A 16,166-nucleotide genomic window follows, 5' to 3' on the forward strand; every position below is an offset into this window, starting at 1 on the left:
GTGATGCTGTTTGTACTGAACAAATCTAGCTGCTTTCAAACATTTTGTGGCCTGCGGGCGTGATTAGGGTCTAGTTAAATGAGATAAAAGTACGTAACTAGCTTTAAAGGTCAGTTGTCTTCATGTCAAAAGCTTTGAATGGTATATTTTAAATGAAAACGCAAATCAGCGAAATGCTGAATTATTTATTCGGCTGACTTTATTACCGTAGTTACCTCAGTATCTAGGGGTTTAGTAACGCTCTCGTTGCGCCTGTGACTAGAAATTGCAAGTGTCCATAGACTACCGCGTGCGCTTACAACGAGGCTTAGTCTTAATACGTACGTAAAAATGTAAGTCTTCTGTCAAAAATAAAAATAAAACATTTTTGTGTATTTATTTCAGGATTCTTTTCGTAAATTTAAATCAAGATTACTTCACAGTTTGAGAACTCCTGGCCGGCATTGATAGAATTCATGCTTCACAAAATAGACAAGCAGCTTTATTTTATTCAATTAAGGAATTAACTAACACGCACTATTTGCTCCATATAAAAGATGGCCGATGCGTTCGAACCGCACAAGTGAGAAGCGACCCAGGTCGGACTACTCACTTCGTCTTAAATTAAACCAGTATTTATTTTTATATTTTTAATTCACAAATGTTGAGATTGGTACTCATAGTGTAGATTTCGTAGTCGGCCATTTTGTTTTGAGTTCGTGTGCAAAATGGCTTCCAACTACACGGACGTGATCGGGCCTATGGCGTATCCATTGAAAATGTTAGTATATTACTAGCCCCTTTGCCATATTTTTTTATTAAAAATGTGTAAAGTGCATCATGGGGTAACTTAAACGCATCATGGGGTAAATATTTCCTAAACTAGGAGCATTTTCTACTACACTGTAGCAACAGTAAGCAAGATGCCTTGTTACCTTTCAAAAAACCCAATGACCCCAATATACCTTTTAGTTGGTTTGAATTTAAAAGTACCTTTGGTAAAATGATTTTTAAAAAAATCTAAAAATCCGGCTAAGAACATCAGCATCGCATCAGCATTTTCTGACTGTGAAATAAAAGAAAGAACATTTAATGACACAAAAATAAATATGAGGCTTATCGTAATAAGCAAATGGCATCAGACAATATATTTTTTGGAGAAAAACCATTCTTTGTAGTGATTAAACTACTTATACACCATACCATCGGGATCAATGGTACTTTGGAAAACATTTCAAATATGTACCTACTAGAAAGTGTTCGTCTTGTAATTATATAAAAACACCAGTTCATTCATAACCCTTCCCAAACTGAACTGTTTCATGACCTAAACAACTGTACCGTATCCGTCTCAATCGACAATTATCACTGCTATTGTTAGTGACAAATGGCAGTCCATAACCCGCAACCGTAATCTATTGGAAACTTCCTCACAAACCACTCCCATCTCTATTTCAAACGTTACAAAGTTCAGTTTCCTTTGTCTAGTCTGAACGTTCCTGTGACTTGATTGATGGTTACATTTCCACATCCTATATGCTGCCTATATGTCCCTTTGAAATATTGCGCCTGATACCCTTGTGCTTTGAGAGGGCTTCGAGGCTTCCCTGTCGTTTAATTAAAACGCTTTTATCATTTTTCCTTGGTCTTTATTAAACTAATTGAGCCAAAAATCCGGCCTATTTAGCGGAGCTTGCTTCCTTTCAATATAAAATGAAGACCCTTTAAAATCGTTTTCCTGTTTTAAAAATTAGGTACTCCAGGTTTTGACTGTGTAGTGCGGCGCGTGAAACATTAAATTTGTAATAAATAAGTGTACCGCGAACAAAGTTTTGTGCGGTAGGTACCTACACTAAAAATGCAAAACAACAAGGCTCCTAAATCACCATACTTAGGAACTAGAGACCATTTTCTTTTGTTTTACGTAAACGCAGAGCTTTACGGTTAACAGCGAAACTAAACACCAGTTCACCGTCAGATTTTAACATAAAATCGTAATTATAGTTTCAAAGAAGCTTAAAACTAATTCATGTTTAATTTTCATGATTCTATCCTGTCTCATCTATATTACAAAATAATACCTCCGTTTGAAAAAATTATAAACGTTTTTCATTTTACTCTGTCCCTTCAAATGACCGACCTTGTTTATTTCTCCAGGGTAGCCAGAGAGGTGGAAGAGCACATGCTAGGATGGAACATTCCCGAGGAGCACCAAGACATGGTTCACGAGCACTGGCGCGCGTTCCCAGCTGTCAGCAAGTACTGGCACTACTGCATGGCGCTCATCTACACCATGCTTATGATCACGTCGCTCACGGGCAACGGGATCGTCGTGTGGATCTTCAGCACGTAAGTTCCCACTTGATAGGATGTAATGGAACATTCCCGAAGAACACCAAGACATGGTTCACGAGCACTGGCGCGCGTTCCCCGCCGTCAACTATTGGCACTATTGCATGGCGCTCATCTAGGTACACCATGCTTAATGATCACGTCACTCACGGGCAATGGGATCGTCGTGTGGATCTTCAGCACGTAAGTTCCCACTTGATAGGATGTAATGGAACATTCCCGAAGAACACCAAGACATGGTTCACGAGCACTGGCGCGCGTTCCCCGCCGTCAACTATTGGCACTATTGCATGGCGCTCATCTAGGTACACCATGCTTAATGATCACGTCACTCACGGGCAATGGGATCGTCGTGTGGATCTTCAGCACGTAAGTTCCCCGTCAGCACAAACAGCAACACTCCTAACTGTACATCGGTGGACCTTATTACAAAAGGCATAAGGTCCACCGATGTACGTTAACAGTCTGGCGCTCTACACCATGCTTGTGGTCACGTCGTTCACGGGCAATGGAATCGTCATGTGGAACTTCAGCACATAAGTTCCCCGTCAGTTGAATACAAAACGGTTTTTAATAGCAAGTTTAGCCTGGCCTGGAGCTCATAAAAGCAAAAATCCTTGACTGTCGCATCAACGTCATTGAAACCGGTAAAGAGAAGTATAGTCGGCTTTGACATTTATAATCTATGCCTCTAAGTCCGTGTATTTTGAATGCGATTTGTAATTACTTCTACAACTTACTTATTATAACTTACTTATTATTGTGTATCACTTATTGTTTAGAGCTCAAAGTAAGTAAGTACATTTGAACAAAACTTACATCCAGCCATCCCAACGACGACAGTTTTGTAATGAGATTTAGACCTATATTTAGTTTTGAATTACGTTTAAACACTAGTGAAAACAATGGCGCTTTAAACACTTTCACTTATTTACAAGCCCAAACCCCCACTTATTATAAAGTCAAGTGGTCTCGAAACAAGGAACTTGTCTAAATGTCTCAACCATCACTTTTTGTAATGAAGGAGACACTCCCGGGATTGTTTACGTACCTAATGGCTCTTACAGAAATCGTGACATTTTATGTTAGGTACTTTCTAGAAATGTCGGTAAAGTTCTCTGTTTATATTTAGGTTATACCTTTTCAAAAGCATTGCTTTTGCTGTTATATGTTTTAGAGTATCTTCATGATACGTAGACTAGAGCAGTTCTTTCTGTTAGGTAAATGATCATGTCCAAAAGTATAATTTTATAGATCAGAATAGAAGTCCAACAAAAAAGTATGAGATTATTTAACCATCTCGTATCACTTACTCGTACTTTAAATGCCAGGTTCCAAATGAAAATTTAAAGTTGCCTTGATATCGTATAATCTTTTGTCACAAAAGTAATCAAAATACCCTTAATACTCCATCCATCTTATTAGTTATTAATAACGACACTGAAAACGACAAATATTTTTAGCCAATTATTTAATCATCATTACCTTAATCTGAACTTTATAATATTAGCATAACCCGAAACTCTGCCAGCTGGACGTTCAGAAACCTTCTAATAGAATTCACAAAAGTCCGGGAATTTGTTAAGCCAGCAGGGTTAATAATGTGGAACAATTTGATCAGATCGAGTGTTGCTGAGGGCGACAGTCGCTCGGTGATTTAATTAAGTTTCTGAACGGACAACCGATAGATTAAGATACAGAGGGTTCACATTTAATGGCTCCTCTACACGATGGGCCAAAGCCGGCCACTCCAAGGGACGCAGCCATGCGGTAGAATGAGATAGCAATATCACTTGCTCGCTCTAACGCATAAATGCGTCCCTTGGAGTGGCTGGCGTTGGCCCATCGTGTAGAGGAGCCATAAGGCGTACGCTAGCTGGCGTAGTTGCGCGGAGCGGGTGAGGGGGTAAGTATTACATGTAATGTTCGAAAAATTATCATTTGGAAATATAATGTAGTTTAATTTTTTGTAAAGTTTCAATTGAATTTGTAGTATTTGAACGTACTTACATAAACCTGTAAACCAGCCCTTATTGAATTGCGCCCGCTCCGTGCACCCGCGCCATCTAGCGGACGCCCTAACTTCTGTAAGGTTTGCAACTTAAACTAGTAACTACAAAGCATAAAACAAATATTGGTAAAAACTTTATTCCAAATCGAATACTTGTAACAAATTGCCCTCCAAAGTTGTGTGTTGTATTTAAGCACAGATTAAATAATAGTTCTCTAAGTAAATAGACTTGACAAACTATGTAAAACAGTGAAATCGTGCTAAGTCTACATATATTTTTACATATACCGATAAAAAGAATTACTTACGCTAAATATTTTAGTATAAAGCAATGTGAGTAACAATTTACTATAAGTATACCTACATTTGAAGCAACTCCACCGCCCGAATGATCTCGAGCGAAGTTGGAAACCGCTACTCTTTGCAACTTCGGAAAACGTTTTCAATGTTCCGAAAGTACATTTTTATACGCAATCGTATTTATCTTGCTCGTTTTATTCAAAATTCAACCGAGTTCCGTCCGAATAAAGACAATAGATGAAGCGAAACGAAAATTATGATAATTTTATTTTTAAAATGTTTGCTTGATGTCCCCCTTTCGTGTGGAAAGTTTGAGTAGGAAAAGTTTTTTATGATAAAGAGTTTGATTACATTTCTTAATTTGAGGATTGGCAAGCTTTAAATACCTAGAGTTTGAAGCGGACAATACAAATTCGTTTTTTTTTCTAAAGAAAAGTTTTGTAGATACGACAAGACCGAAAAAGTATTCGATCGCAACTGGTTACGAAAGTCTGGTTGCGTACGCGGCCGAAGGGACGGTGGCACGGTGGCAAACAAAAGTACGGCTCGCCTGATGATAAGCAGGCACAGTTAACAGTAGCCTGCGGCCTGCGTGCTTTATTTGGTAACATTTTAAAGGAGAAATTGCTGAGATTGCTCTGTTTGTTAACGAAAAAAAAACGCAAAACTTGTTAAACTGAATTCGAAATTAAATTGATTTGATATTAAGCTGAAGATAGTAGTAGATTCTAAACTAAAGTGGAACTTAGGGATTAGGAATTAGAATTTTTGAAAGAGGCAATTGAGGCGACGATTTGTTAAATTGTTACCATTTCTATTGACCTAATACATTTTAGATTTTCGGTAAACACGATGTGAATGTCATCCATTGTGATTGTGAAACTTCAATACGATGTCGGCGCCCCGGAAATGGCCCCTCACTTGCAGTAACTTGTAACATGTGACGTGAAAACAATTTCCCTGGCTCGAATCCTCGTGGTTCGAATTTATTTGTGTGTTCATTACGAATGTTTGTTTCTGAGGATGTCGTCCTAGAACGGGCCGGGCCCGAGCTGAGGCGTCTGATATGTCGTTTTCTATCGGCGCGATTCGGGAAATGAATTAGACATTCACTAGATATGAAATGGTAACGATATGTGACGTTCCACGGCAAAAGGTACCTTATGGCCGCAATAATATTGGAGCGGCTTTAATAATAGCGTTTAAGCGCCGTCCGTCATAGGGTACCTTTTTTCTTGGATCGTCACATATCGTTACTATTTCATATCTAGTGAATGTCTAATCCATTTCTCGAATCGCGCCGTATAACGGCTGAAGGAGAGTCCTCTTAAGGAGATTTATTTGCGTGCTTATCAAGTTATCACAAATATTTGTTCCTGAGTTATGAATGTATGTATTTATTCAATAAGCTTACTGCGGGACTAGGTCGATCGGTGTAAGGTTGTCCTATAATATTTACCTAGGTACTCATTATTAAACAATATTCAGCATACTAATTTCCGGAAGAAGTCTTAAAATGTAGTGGAGTTATAATTTTACTAAATTACTGGCGCAATAACGTGACGTGGACATAAAGTATCGAACCGCAAAATATTCCTGGCGCGCCGCGCGTCGCTAAAATGCCCGTCACGGGCGTGTATCGATAATATGTCGATTATATCCCGGTTTGGTATTTGGCGCATCGACGAAATTGGCCGTTGAAATACCAGAGAGTATCCATTTATGTACTCATGCAGTTTAATATTTTTAAAGTATTAAGTAATTAATGTAATAAAACTCATTGCAGTTAAGTTTTACATACAAAAATTCTACTAGCTCTATTTCCTTTGTATGACAAAACTAGTAGCAGAAGATATATGTCACGTAAATGTGGAGTTTAATGTAATTTTCTCAAACATGCAATGAAATATTGATGTTATGTTCCTTATAATAAGCTGCGAAGTATGACGTTTCAGGTGCGGCTAGGACAAAAGGTCGTTAATGGAATTTCATACACATCTTGCAGGCCTAGGCCGGCAAAGTCCTCTTTTTTAATTTTCATTTCACAGATATTTGTGACACAGCATCGTGGCATTCATCCATTAAAAAAAACTAGAGGCAGTATTTGCTTTATGGTTCGTAATGACACTCTGGCACTACGCCTATAAAAAAAAAACAAAAAACAATGTTTGCTATAATTTGCAGTTTTATTTGTATAAAATCAACATGAACTTAATAAATAATACATTCTATAATTTTAAATTATAAATTTAACTACACAAATAAAAACATTTAAAATATTTCATCTAAACGTTAGCGGTAAAAAGGTCTACTCAAACACGCGTAGTTATATTTTTTAAATTGTTATGGAGGTAAAGTTGAAAAATATTCATTCTGTTTTATTGGATTTATGGTGCGTTGTTGATTTTTTGACTTTAATATGAGTTCCGACGAAATAATGAAATTAATATTAATTGTAATCGTAGGTGCTGGAATTGGCAGCGTAAGCAGAATTGATTTTAAATAACTTGCTGCCTCTGCCGCCAAGTCAAAGACGAAGTATGTATATGGTTGCTTATGGCAATTTTATTATTTGAGAAACTAAGAAAAATGGCTTACAGTTTATTAGAAACAGTTTTGTGGCATATTTTAAATGAATGTAACTACAAATTCGTCAACAGTGTGGAAATTATACTTATTTACTCCATACATAAAGCAACGATGTATGTGAAACATGATGTCAACATGAAAGACTACCTATGTAAACTTATGTGACGAAAACGACAGTCAGACGGATACAAGGCGAAAAAATCAAAGATACATGAAAATATACGGGTAGTAAAACTACACGACTCGTGTAAAACATACGCGTGATAATGATATAGGTACGTGTTGGTTATATTTTGGGTGTAGTTTACTTTTTTCTATAAATAAAACTTGGGTTTCGTGGATTTTTTATTTCATTTATTTCATTGCATGTTTGAGAAAAGCACTATACATACCTCGGCGGGAAATGGGGTTGCCCGCGCTCAGACCTATCCGGCCTCGCTTCGCTCGGCCGTCTATATGTCTTCGGCCGGCAACCCCTTTCGTCCCGGCCTCTGTAGTAATGTACTATTAAGCATGTCGTTTTAAAATGAGAAAGCAACTTCGATTCAATGGGAGCGGCTTTTTGCACGCACGGAACGGCACGGGTTCGTCTGACTATTTTTTAAATATGTGGCAGAAGGACTGATATATATACCAAATAAACGGGGTTATTAAATATATTAAGACGGGTCATTCCATATCTCCATCACGGATCGGGGTCCCGTTGAATCGCCCCTCGTCAAAGAGCGAAACACGTAGAACAATCTTCATCTTACAATTAGCGAGCAATTTTAATACTATTTAATATGTCGGTGTTCCACTGAAGTTCCACTTCCTGCCTCGCACAGCTAAACTGTGGAATGGAATGGTGGCCTGCGGTATTTCTGGAGCGATACGGCCTTCAAACCTTCAAGAAAAAGCGTACACCCATCTTAAAGGTTGCTACGTACCCCCTCTGATGTTGCGGGTATCCATGAGCCACGGTAATCATTTACTATCAAGCGATTCGTCTTCTCATTTGCCTCTTATATCACATTAAAAAATTGTTGTTGTGTTTATTTGTTGTGTTGTCGTGTATTTATTGTTGTGTGAGTTGTATTTGTTGTGTGTAAACTTATTCAAATATTCTTGTTACAGTTCAAAATCCCTGCGCAGCGCCAGCAACATGTTTGTAATAAACCTGGCGATCTTCGACATTATGATGATGCTGGAGATGCCGCTGCTCATCATCAACTCCTTCTACCAGCGGACGGTGGGCTACCAGCTCGGATGCGACATCTATGCTGCACTCGGCTCACTGTCTGGCATAGGGGGTGCTATTACGAATGCCGTGATCGCTTTTGATAGATACAAGTAAGTATAATATTTTTTCTTTCATTCCATGTCCGTGTTCTTCTTTCTATCTACAGTTTCGGTGTTTTAGAACTGTTTTCTGGCATTTTCTCTTCTACTTTCCATCCACTAATTAGAGGAGAGTTATCATCAACTCCTTCTACCAGCGGACGGTGGGCTACCAGCTCGGATGCGACATCTATGCTGCACTCGGCTCACTGTCTGGTATCGGAAGTGCTATTACCAATGCCGTGATTGCCTTTGATAGATACAAGTAAGTGGACATCTGATCGTCTAGCGTCTGGGTTGCATCTTTAACCCTATCCCTACCGCTTATCTCCGCCTGGTTGGCAATTCTCAGTTGTGGGTTTCTTTAGAAACTTCCTGCCTCGCACAGCTAAACTGTGGAATGAACTGTCTCCCGCAGTCTTTCAGTACCAAAACCACCTTCAGAACCTTCAAGAAAAGATCTTACTTCCAACTTAATGCAATCCTTCTAGCGTTACATATATCCTTGGACGACGGTAATTCCTTACCATCAGCCGATTCATATGCTCGGTTGCCTCATATATCATAAAAAATGTTCTCGTGTTCCTCGGGCGTGTCAATTAGTTAATTATTAAATTCTACAACGGGTTTTAATCGCGTATATAAGTTTTAAGATCTATCTCCGACGTTTTGAAGACGGCGTTGTCCCCGTGGTCTCGGAGAAGCCTGGATAAAGTCCCGCTGTACAAAAATGTGTAAAAATCATGACATTACTACTACTACTTAATGGCGCAACGACCCTAAATGAGTCTTGGCCTCCGACACGAGTACACGCCAGTTGTCTCGATCCTGCGCCATCTCCCGCCAGTTATCGGCATGGAGATCGCGCAAGTCCGCTTCAACCGCATCGCCCCAGCGATACCTGGGACGTCCGATCGGCCTCCGCCCTACCGGGCGTCGAAAAAATCGTGACATTAAATCAGTAAATTTGCTGTAGTGTGATACATAATTATTAAGTATCAAGCTACCCCTAGCTAACATTTAATTACGGATGTATTGTCCACCAGAACGATATCCTGCCCGCTGGACGGCCGCATCAACAGAGTGCAGGCGTCCCTCCTGATCGTGTTTACATGGTTCTGGGCCACGCCCTTCACGATCCTGCCCTGGGCCAAAGTCTGGGGAAAATATGTACCAGGTAAGTTATCATAAATCCAGTGTGTCGGCCACAGTAACGCTACGTCTTACGTAGGCGAACAACGCGCGAACGCGGCGCGGCGCGGCGCGGCGAAAGCGGCCGCCGCCGCGCCGCGCCGCGCCGCGCCGCCTGACATTCGCGTGCAAATCGCGCCGCACCGCGTTCGCAACGAGATCGCTTACGTAGGACACTTCTATGGGCATCAAAGGATTGATTTCGCCGCGCCGCGCCGCGCCGCGTTCGCGCGTTGTTCGCCTACGTAAGACGTAGCGTAAGCGAGTGTCGTTAAACAAGTCGCTCAAAAGTCTACATAACGACCACGACCACTCTGTCAAGAGTGTAACGAAGAAGAAGAAGAGAAGTTATCATAATAACGATTATGCCCACTGGATAAAGTTTGGCCCATTAGCTTCCATCGTTCCTATTCATCATATAAATCATATAAATAGGTATTATTTACAAGTTCTTATACTAGTATTTTGTAATTTTGTACTACAATTAGGTATGAAACACCAAAATAAATAAAATAAAATAAAAAATAAAAATTGTTTATTTCGGACCAACATAATCCATAAAAATATAAAAAATCAAATTACTGAAGCCTCTTTATAGTCCTCTGGGCGGCTAGGGGATAACAATATACGGGCCTTTTCAGAATCAATCAACAAACTGTGTATACTTGATACTTTATATAATTTCAACCTCCTCCCAGGCTATTCAGGTGTCATTATCGATCAATTAAGTAACGACGATAACAACTTTCTTAGGTAACCTGACACTCGTAGAAATAGAAATACTAACATGATTTCAGAAGCGCCTCATTTTGCCAGGCTGTATATACAAAATACTTTAATAAAAGGGTCAGAAACATTCGGGAAAACCGGCGTATTTTCAGAGGAAATTATGAAAATTAACGATTTTGGTACATTTTAATGCCATACATTTTGGCCTTAATGCCATGTTGTGTAAGTTTTTCTAAAGAAGTACAAGGTTGAAACATGCCTGTAAGGGTTTGGTAAGACAATTAGGCTTTAAGGTCCGTTTATTTTATGATGTCCACAGGAAAGTCGCAAACCCTTAACTCATAGAAAGCTTTTAACCCTAATACCTACTCTTAATTTCAAATATATCACACAATTTACACACATCTACGTAATAAATTTTATAAACTTATTGTGTAATAAATATAAACGTACAGTCAAGGAATTTGAATTCCGACCCATTTCGTACTTTGTCACAGTGACAACCGTATGAGGTCTCTAGCGGCTTTCATATTGATTGTCACTGTGACAAAGTACGAAATGGGTCGGAATTTAAATTCCTTGACTGTACCTAAATATTCATTAATAAACATAAATGTGATGAAGAATGATCCTGGTATTGTGATTATGAAAATGAACTTCAGTATGACGTGACGTTTGATGCGTCATAATCATACTCGTAAAGAACTAATTTTAGTTCGCCAACACAGTTCGCTGAACTATTGGCGCATCCTCATTTCGTGAACAATATTTCGCACCCGCAATTTAAGTTTCTTCAAAAACCTCCTATCAACGCTAAAATTATACAGTAAAATTAACCCTATCGCATTATAAACAAGTAAGATTTTTGTATAAATGTAAAAGAGCTATACAAGATTGTCAAAGTAAGGAGGATTTGGATAATTCGTTAACAGGAGTGCAAATTGTCAGCATCCGTTTACCGAGCATTGTCTTGCCTAATCTTTGTTGACGAATGAGGCTAAATTTGCCATTGCGTGCATGAATAATGCACGATGAAGTTGTTAGTTGTATCTGTCGACGGCCGATCGTAAGATCAGGCATATCGTGAAATTCCTAGGCATATCGTGAAAAGTGAAAATCTTTGACTCGCTCCCTGAGTCGACGGAGCCCCGCTACGCGGGGCTCCTATTTCTGGGCAGTTTGCCCTTCGGGCATCTGAAGTAACCTAACGAATCTATCCTACCTATATATTGGTTTAATGTGACTATCGTCAAAACATTACACAGGAACATTACGATCTGCCTGATCTTACGATCGGCCGCCGATATATCCATATAATATTTGCCCCAACCGAGATTTTAACGCATCACCTTTACATATGTAGGCACGGTAACAGCCGACAATGTTCTATTATAGAAAGTATGTAGGTAAAAAATATCGACCGGCCGCTAAAATAGAACCACGCACATTTCCGTCCTATTCTAGATGATATCCGTTTAGTATACCTAATGTTGCATTGGCGTTCCTAGCCTATTGTTCAAAATACCTATGTAAAATTGGTTTTCAGTTAATAAGTATGTATTTGAGTCATATACAGCAACGTCACGTCACCGAATTTATAGATCGAATCCATTTTCTATTTACTTGAATAATTAATAGGTACGAACATATTAATATTTACTTATTAGAAGCGCTGGTGGCCTAGCGGTAAGAGCATGCGACTTGCAATCCGGAGGTCACGTGTTCAAACCCCGGCTAGTACCAATGAGCTTTTCGAAACTTATGTACGAAATATCAGTCGCTACGCTAAGGAAACCGGACTAAATAATCCCAATAAAGGCCTAATTTACCAATTGTCAGATGGCAGTCGCTTTCGTAAAAACTAGTGCCTGCGCCAATTCTTGGGATTAGTTGCCAAGCGGACCACAGGCTCCCATGAGCCGCGGCAAAATTCCATGGACAACGCGAGGAAGATGATGATGAGTTTACTTATATGCACACAACCTACCCAAATTTGCTGTTGCTCTAATTTAAGGTGACAGTCCATTTCCAACGACAGCTGCACTACTGTTCATTTTACTAATGGAAATTGACAAAGACAGCGACGCGTTCAGTACCGGTAGTGCAGCTGCGATTAGAAATGGAATGTTACCATTAAACGCCTTCGATCTTCCTTCGCTTAAATGAGTCAATGAGTCGACGGTGGTACTTTATATTTATTTGCTAATGTCCTAATGCTCACTATTTCTCTCACAGTGCCTTATTCAGAATACATTTTTGATACATCGCAATTACATCGAAAACGTTGGTTCCACGTGCTTAAAGCAAAAGCTACATGTGCGAATGCAATGCTCAGTGCATTTTTAGAATATATCAGGAGTTAGGGACTTCGCCTCGCCGGAATCGCGGGAAACCAGAGGGACTACCGCGAAAACCGAAATTCGCAAATTGCGGGGATCTTTCTCTTTTACTCCAATGAAGGCGTAATTAGAGTGACAGAGAAAAATGCCCGCAATTTGCGAGTTTCGATTTTCGCGGTTATAGCTCTGTACGGATATGATGGTCGTTTTTGTCTACGTGACAGCGTGGTAAAACGGTATCCGTCACTTTCTATCCCGCGAAGATAAAGTGACAGTTATTTTATCACGCGTATAAAGCGATCCATAGTTAATACGCCTACAGGTACAAATAAAAGCTTAAACGGATTTGTCGGATGCCTCGGCCCGAAGCCGGTTCTATCGTGAGCTATTATTTTATGCTATCCCCAAAACAAAAACGAAAGAAATATAAATATATCTAAAATAAAACAAGGAATATAAAAACTACTGAAAGAGGCCTCCCCGCGTTACCCCCGGCGCAAAGGTGTCCATCACACTCGCTGCGTTACCGCGTTGAATGGCGATGGACAGTCTTTGCACCAGGAAAAACCCGGGGCGCGGGTCAAGGGCCCTTTCTTGCAGGCGACGACTTAGGGCCCGATTCGGATTTTGAAATAGACATCTACTTATTAGATATCTTTTAAACATCACCAAAATACGATAACGATATGTTTAAGATTTAATCTGTCAAATTTGACATTTGCGCGATTCTGGATATACTCTTGAACGATTTCCACAGAATATGACTTAGAGATCCAATTCATATCTAATAGATATCTTACTCTATCTAACGTAAAAGTGACATTGGTTGCCCGAATTGCGCTGCAAAAGAGAACTAGTTGATATCTAAACTATAACGTACCTAGAATGGATCTAGTACGTGTCGTCTCTTGTGAATATCTTGAAGTTCGAATACGGCAGTTAATTTGATATTATATTAATATTGAATCGTGGTTTCTGAATCGGGCAGCAATAAGCGGAAACGTTAATTGCTTCCAGCAGTTCACCAGAGTGCACTTTCATTCGGTTACTTGTACAGGATATTGCTGCTGACTGTACATATAGTATGTTTGTTATAGAACAAGTTAATGACAGAGTTAATATTGATTGTATAGATATTATAAATTAACTAAATTGTAATGAGTATATCCATTGATATTTATTCAATCTTACGTATTGATCAAAATCCGTTAAAAATGTTGGCAAAGCTATCTACGCTAGGGGACCCTAACTTCACCATTTGTGCAAAACTTCGAAAAAGTAAAATATTAAAGTAATAGCTCTATCAAAAAATATATTTTATCTACCAAAAAAGTAACATTAAATTCACAATAAATAAAGCTCTCTCGATCATTTGAATTATACCATGTGTGTACATATGTGGGTATCAATATTCGGTGATGAAAAACACATATTCGACTAAATTCAAATATGTACAGTCGCCATCAGATATATCGGAGCGGTCAAGGTGCTCACAAATATCTGAACACGGCTCTATTGTTAAGGCGTTAGAGTGCGTGTTCAGATATTATGAACACCTTGGCCGCTCCGATATATTTGATGGCGACTTGAGTTAGCATGGGAAATAAACCTGCCTCTTGTTGTAGGTACAATGAGAAGTCTGAAGCTCTGTAACTTGCAGTTAGATACTCGTAAATACCTACAGGCTTCTAATTATACTGATTAATACGTTAAATCCAATATCAAGCAAGGAAATACAAACATACTCAAAAGCTGTCGCCGCCCTTAATAACTACCCTCAATCATAAATCGTAACGATATTTCACGTGTTTACCAAAATTACGGTTCAATTTCGCGTCTCCGCGAACACCTAATCGTCTCCTAAATTACTGTAATTACGTAGGCGTAAGCGTTTCAACAATAGCATCGTTTGTTTTGTTTTGAATTAGGCCTGAAATTCGGCCCTTTCAGCCGCCCAATTTGCTAAGGTTATTAAAAATTCTTTGAGCATAACTCAACGGGTTCAAGTGTTAAAGAGTTGGAATTTGCTTTTGATAATAGAAAGTTTGTTGGGCTCTTTTTAATTTTCGTTCGTTCGTTAATGCTCGTTCCATCGTTATATTCTCCCCAATTCCACCCAAGGATTCGAGATTGCTTTTTAGCCCGACTGTTGACCGATTAGACCGCCTGTTGTCAGGTACCTAGTACCTACGCCTGTTGTAGGTTCTTTTTAGGTGTATGTGAACAATAAAGAATACTTACTTGTTCTCTACATATGGGTATCATGCCTTTAAAGATTGCAACATCCAAAAAAGTTACCTTATCAAGTTCCACCGACAAGAGAATAACTCTTAAGTTAATGATGATGATGATCAAGTTATCACGACTACACTATTGCAAAATTTGACAAAAAAAACTTGAAGTAATTCGACAGTGTTTTATTTAGAAAACTCAGCACTGGGGATAAACATACCTACGTATTTTTTTGTAATTCGCCTATATCGTATACATATTTCGCCTGTTTTAATACGCTAATAAGAGAAACAAAGAGCTTCTATTTATTGGATCAGAATGATCTGGCAGAAAACTTGAGCTGAATCCTTAAACTAACTTTAACAAAACTTAAATTAGTTGATACCTTCCTGCTGGCTACCCAAAGTGTCCAAACTAATAAATAGTAATACATATTTGGTTTTTGTGCACTTGAGAGTGGAACGCTATATCAGCCACTTAAAATTCAAATATGGGGCAATAGAAGCTCGTCTACGTAACTAGTGATTGGTTTCTTGACTGATAGATCAAATCAACTTTTTTTCGAACATCGAACCTATATGGCGACCCTGCTAGTGCGGCCTCGTGCTGCCAGAAGAAAACAATAACTAATTTCAAGGTTTCCAACTAGACTTTTTGTGTAAAATTTTCTGACTATGGAGTTTCATTGTGAAATAGGTATACTGGCGTGCGTTTGAAGTTCTTTGCGATTTATTAAAATAGAAAATGGTATCCAAAGATCTATCATCTATTGATCTCTGTACGTTTTTCCTCAGTGTTTTATTTGATGCATATAGTGTCCAAGCATCATGTTATCAATAGTTCCATAATCAACATCCGTATTATTTGTTCCAGAGGGCTTCCTAACGACGTGCTCGTTCGACTTTCTGACTGACGACCAAGACACGAAGGTGTTCGTAGCCTGCATTTTCGTGTGGAGCTACTGTATCCCCATGACGCTCATCTGCTACTTCTACTCACAGCTCTTTGGTGCGGTAAGTTGTTCCAGGGGTTCTGAAGGGGTTGTTCTAGGGCAGTGGTTCTTAACCTTTTCAGTCCGGTCACCCCTATGACTAACTAGGGAACCTGATTTTACCCCTCCTCCC

General features: G+C 39.2%; 1 protein-coding gene across 2 annotated transcripts in view; it reads left to right on the forward strand.

Moving 5' to 3' along the window:
* Positions 1-547: 547 nt before the first annotated feature.
* The window catches only part of LOC134669119 (opsin-3), a 29,509-nt gene continuing 13,890 nt past the window's right edge, over positions 548-16,166 (forward strand). The window contains exons 1-5 of one of the 2 annotated variants that reach the window (XM_063526658.1): positions 548-760; positions 2,137-2,328; positions 8,348-8,563; positions 9,598-9,728; positions 15,916-16,055. In XM_063526658.1, coding sequence (XP_063382728.1) covers positions 708-760; positions 2,137-2,328; positions 8,348-8,563; positions 9,598-9,728; positions 15,916-16,055 — 732 coding nt within the window. In that variant the 5' untranslated portion in view covers positions 548-707. Of the gene's footprint in view, positions 761-2,136; positions 2,329-2,656; positions 2,701-8,347; positions 8,564-9,597; positions 9,729-15,915; positions 16,056-16,166 lie in introns of those variants that run through there. The other variant, XM_063526659.1, reaches the window with a different exon arrangement.

This window comes from Cydia fagiglandana, chromosome 11 (genome assembly GCF_963556715.1).
Source record: "Cydia fagiglandana chromosome 11, ilCydFagi1.1, whole genome shotgun sequence".
NCBI classification, from domain to species: Eukaryota; Metazoa; Arthropoda; class Insecta; order Lepidoptera; family Tortricidae; genus Cydia; species Cydia fagiglandana.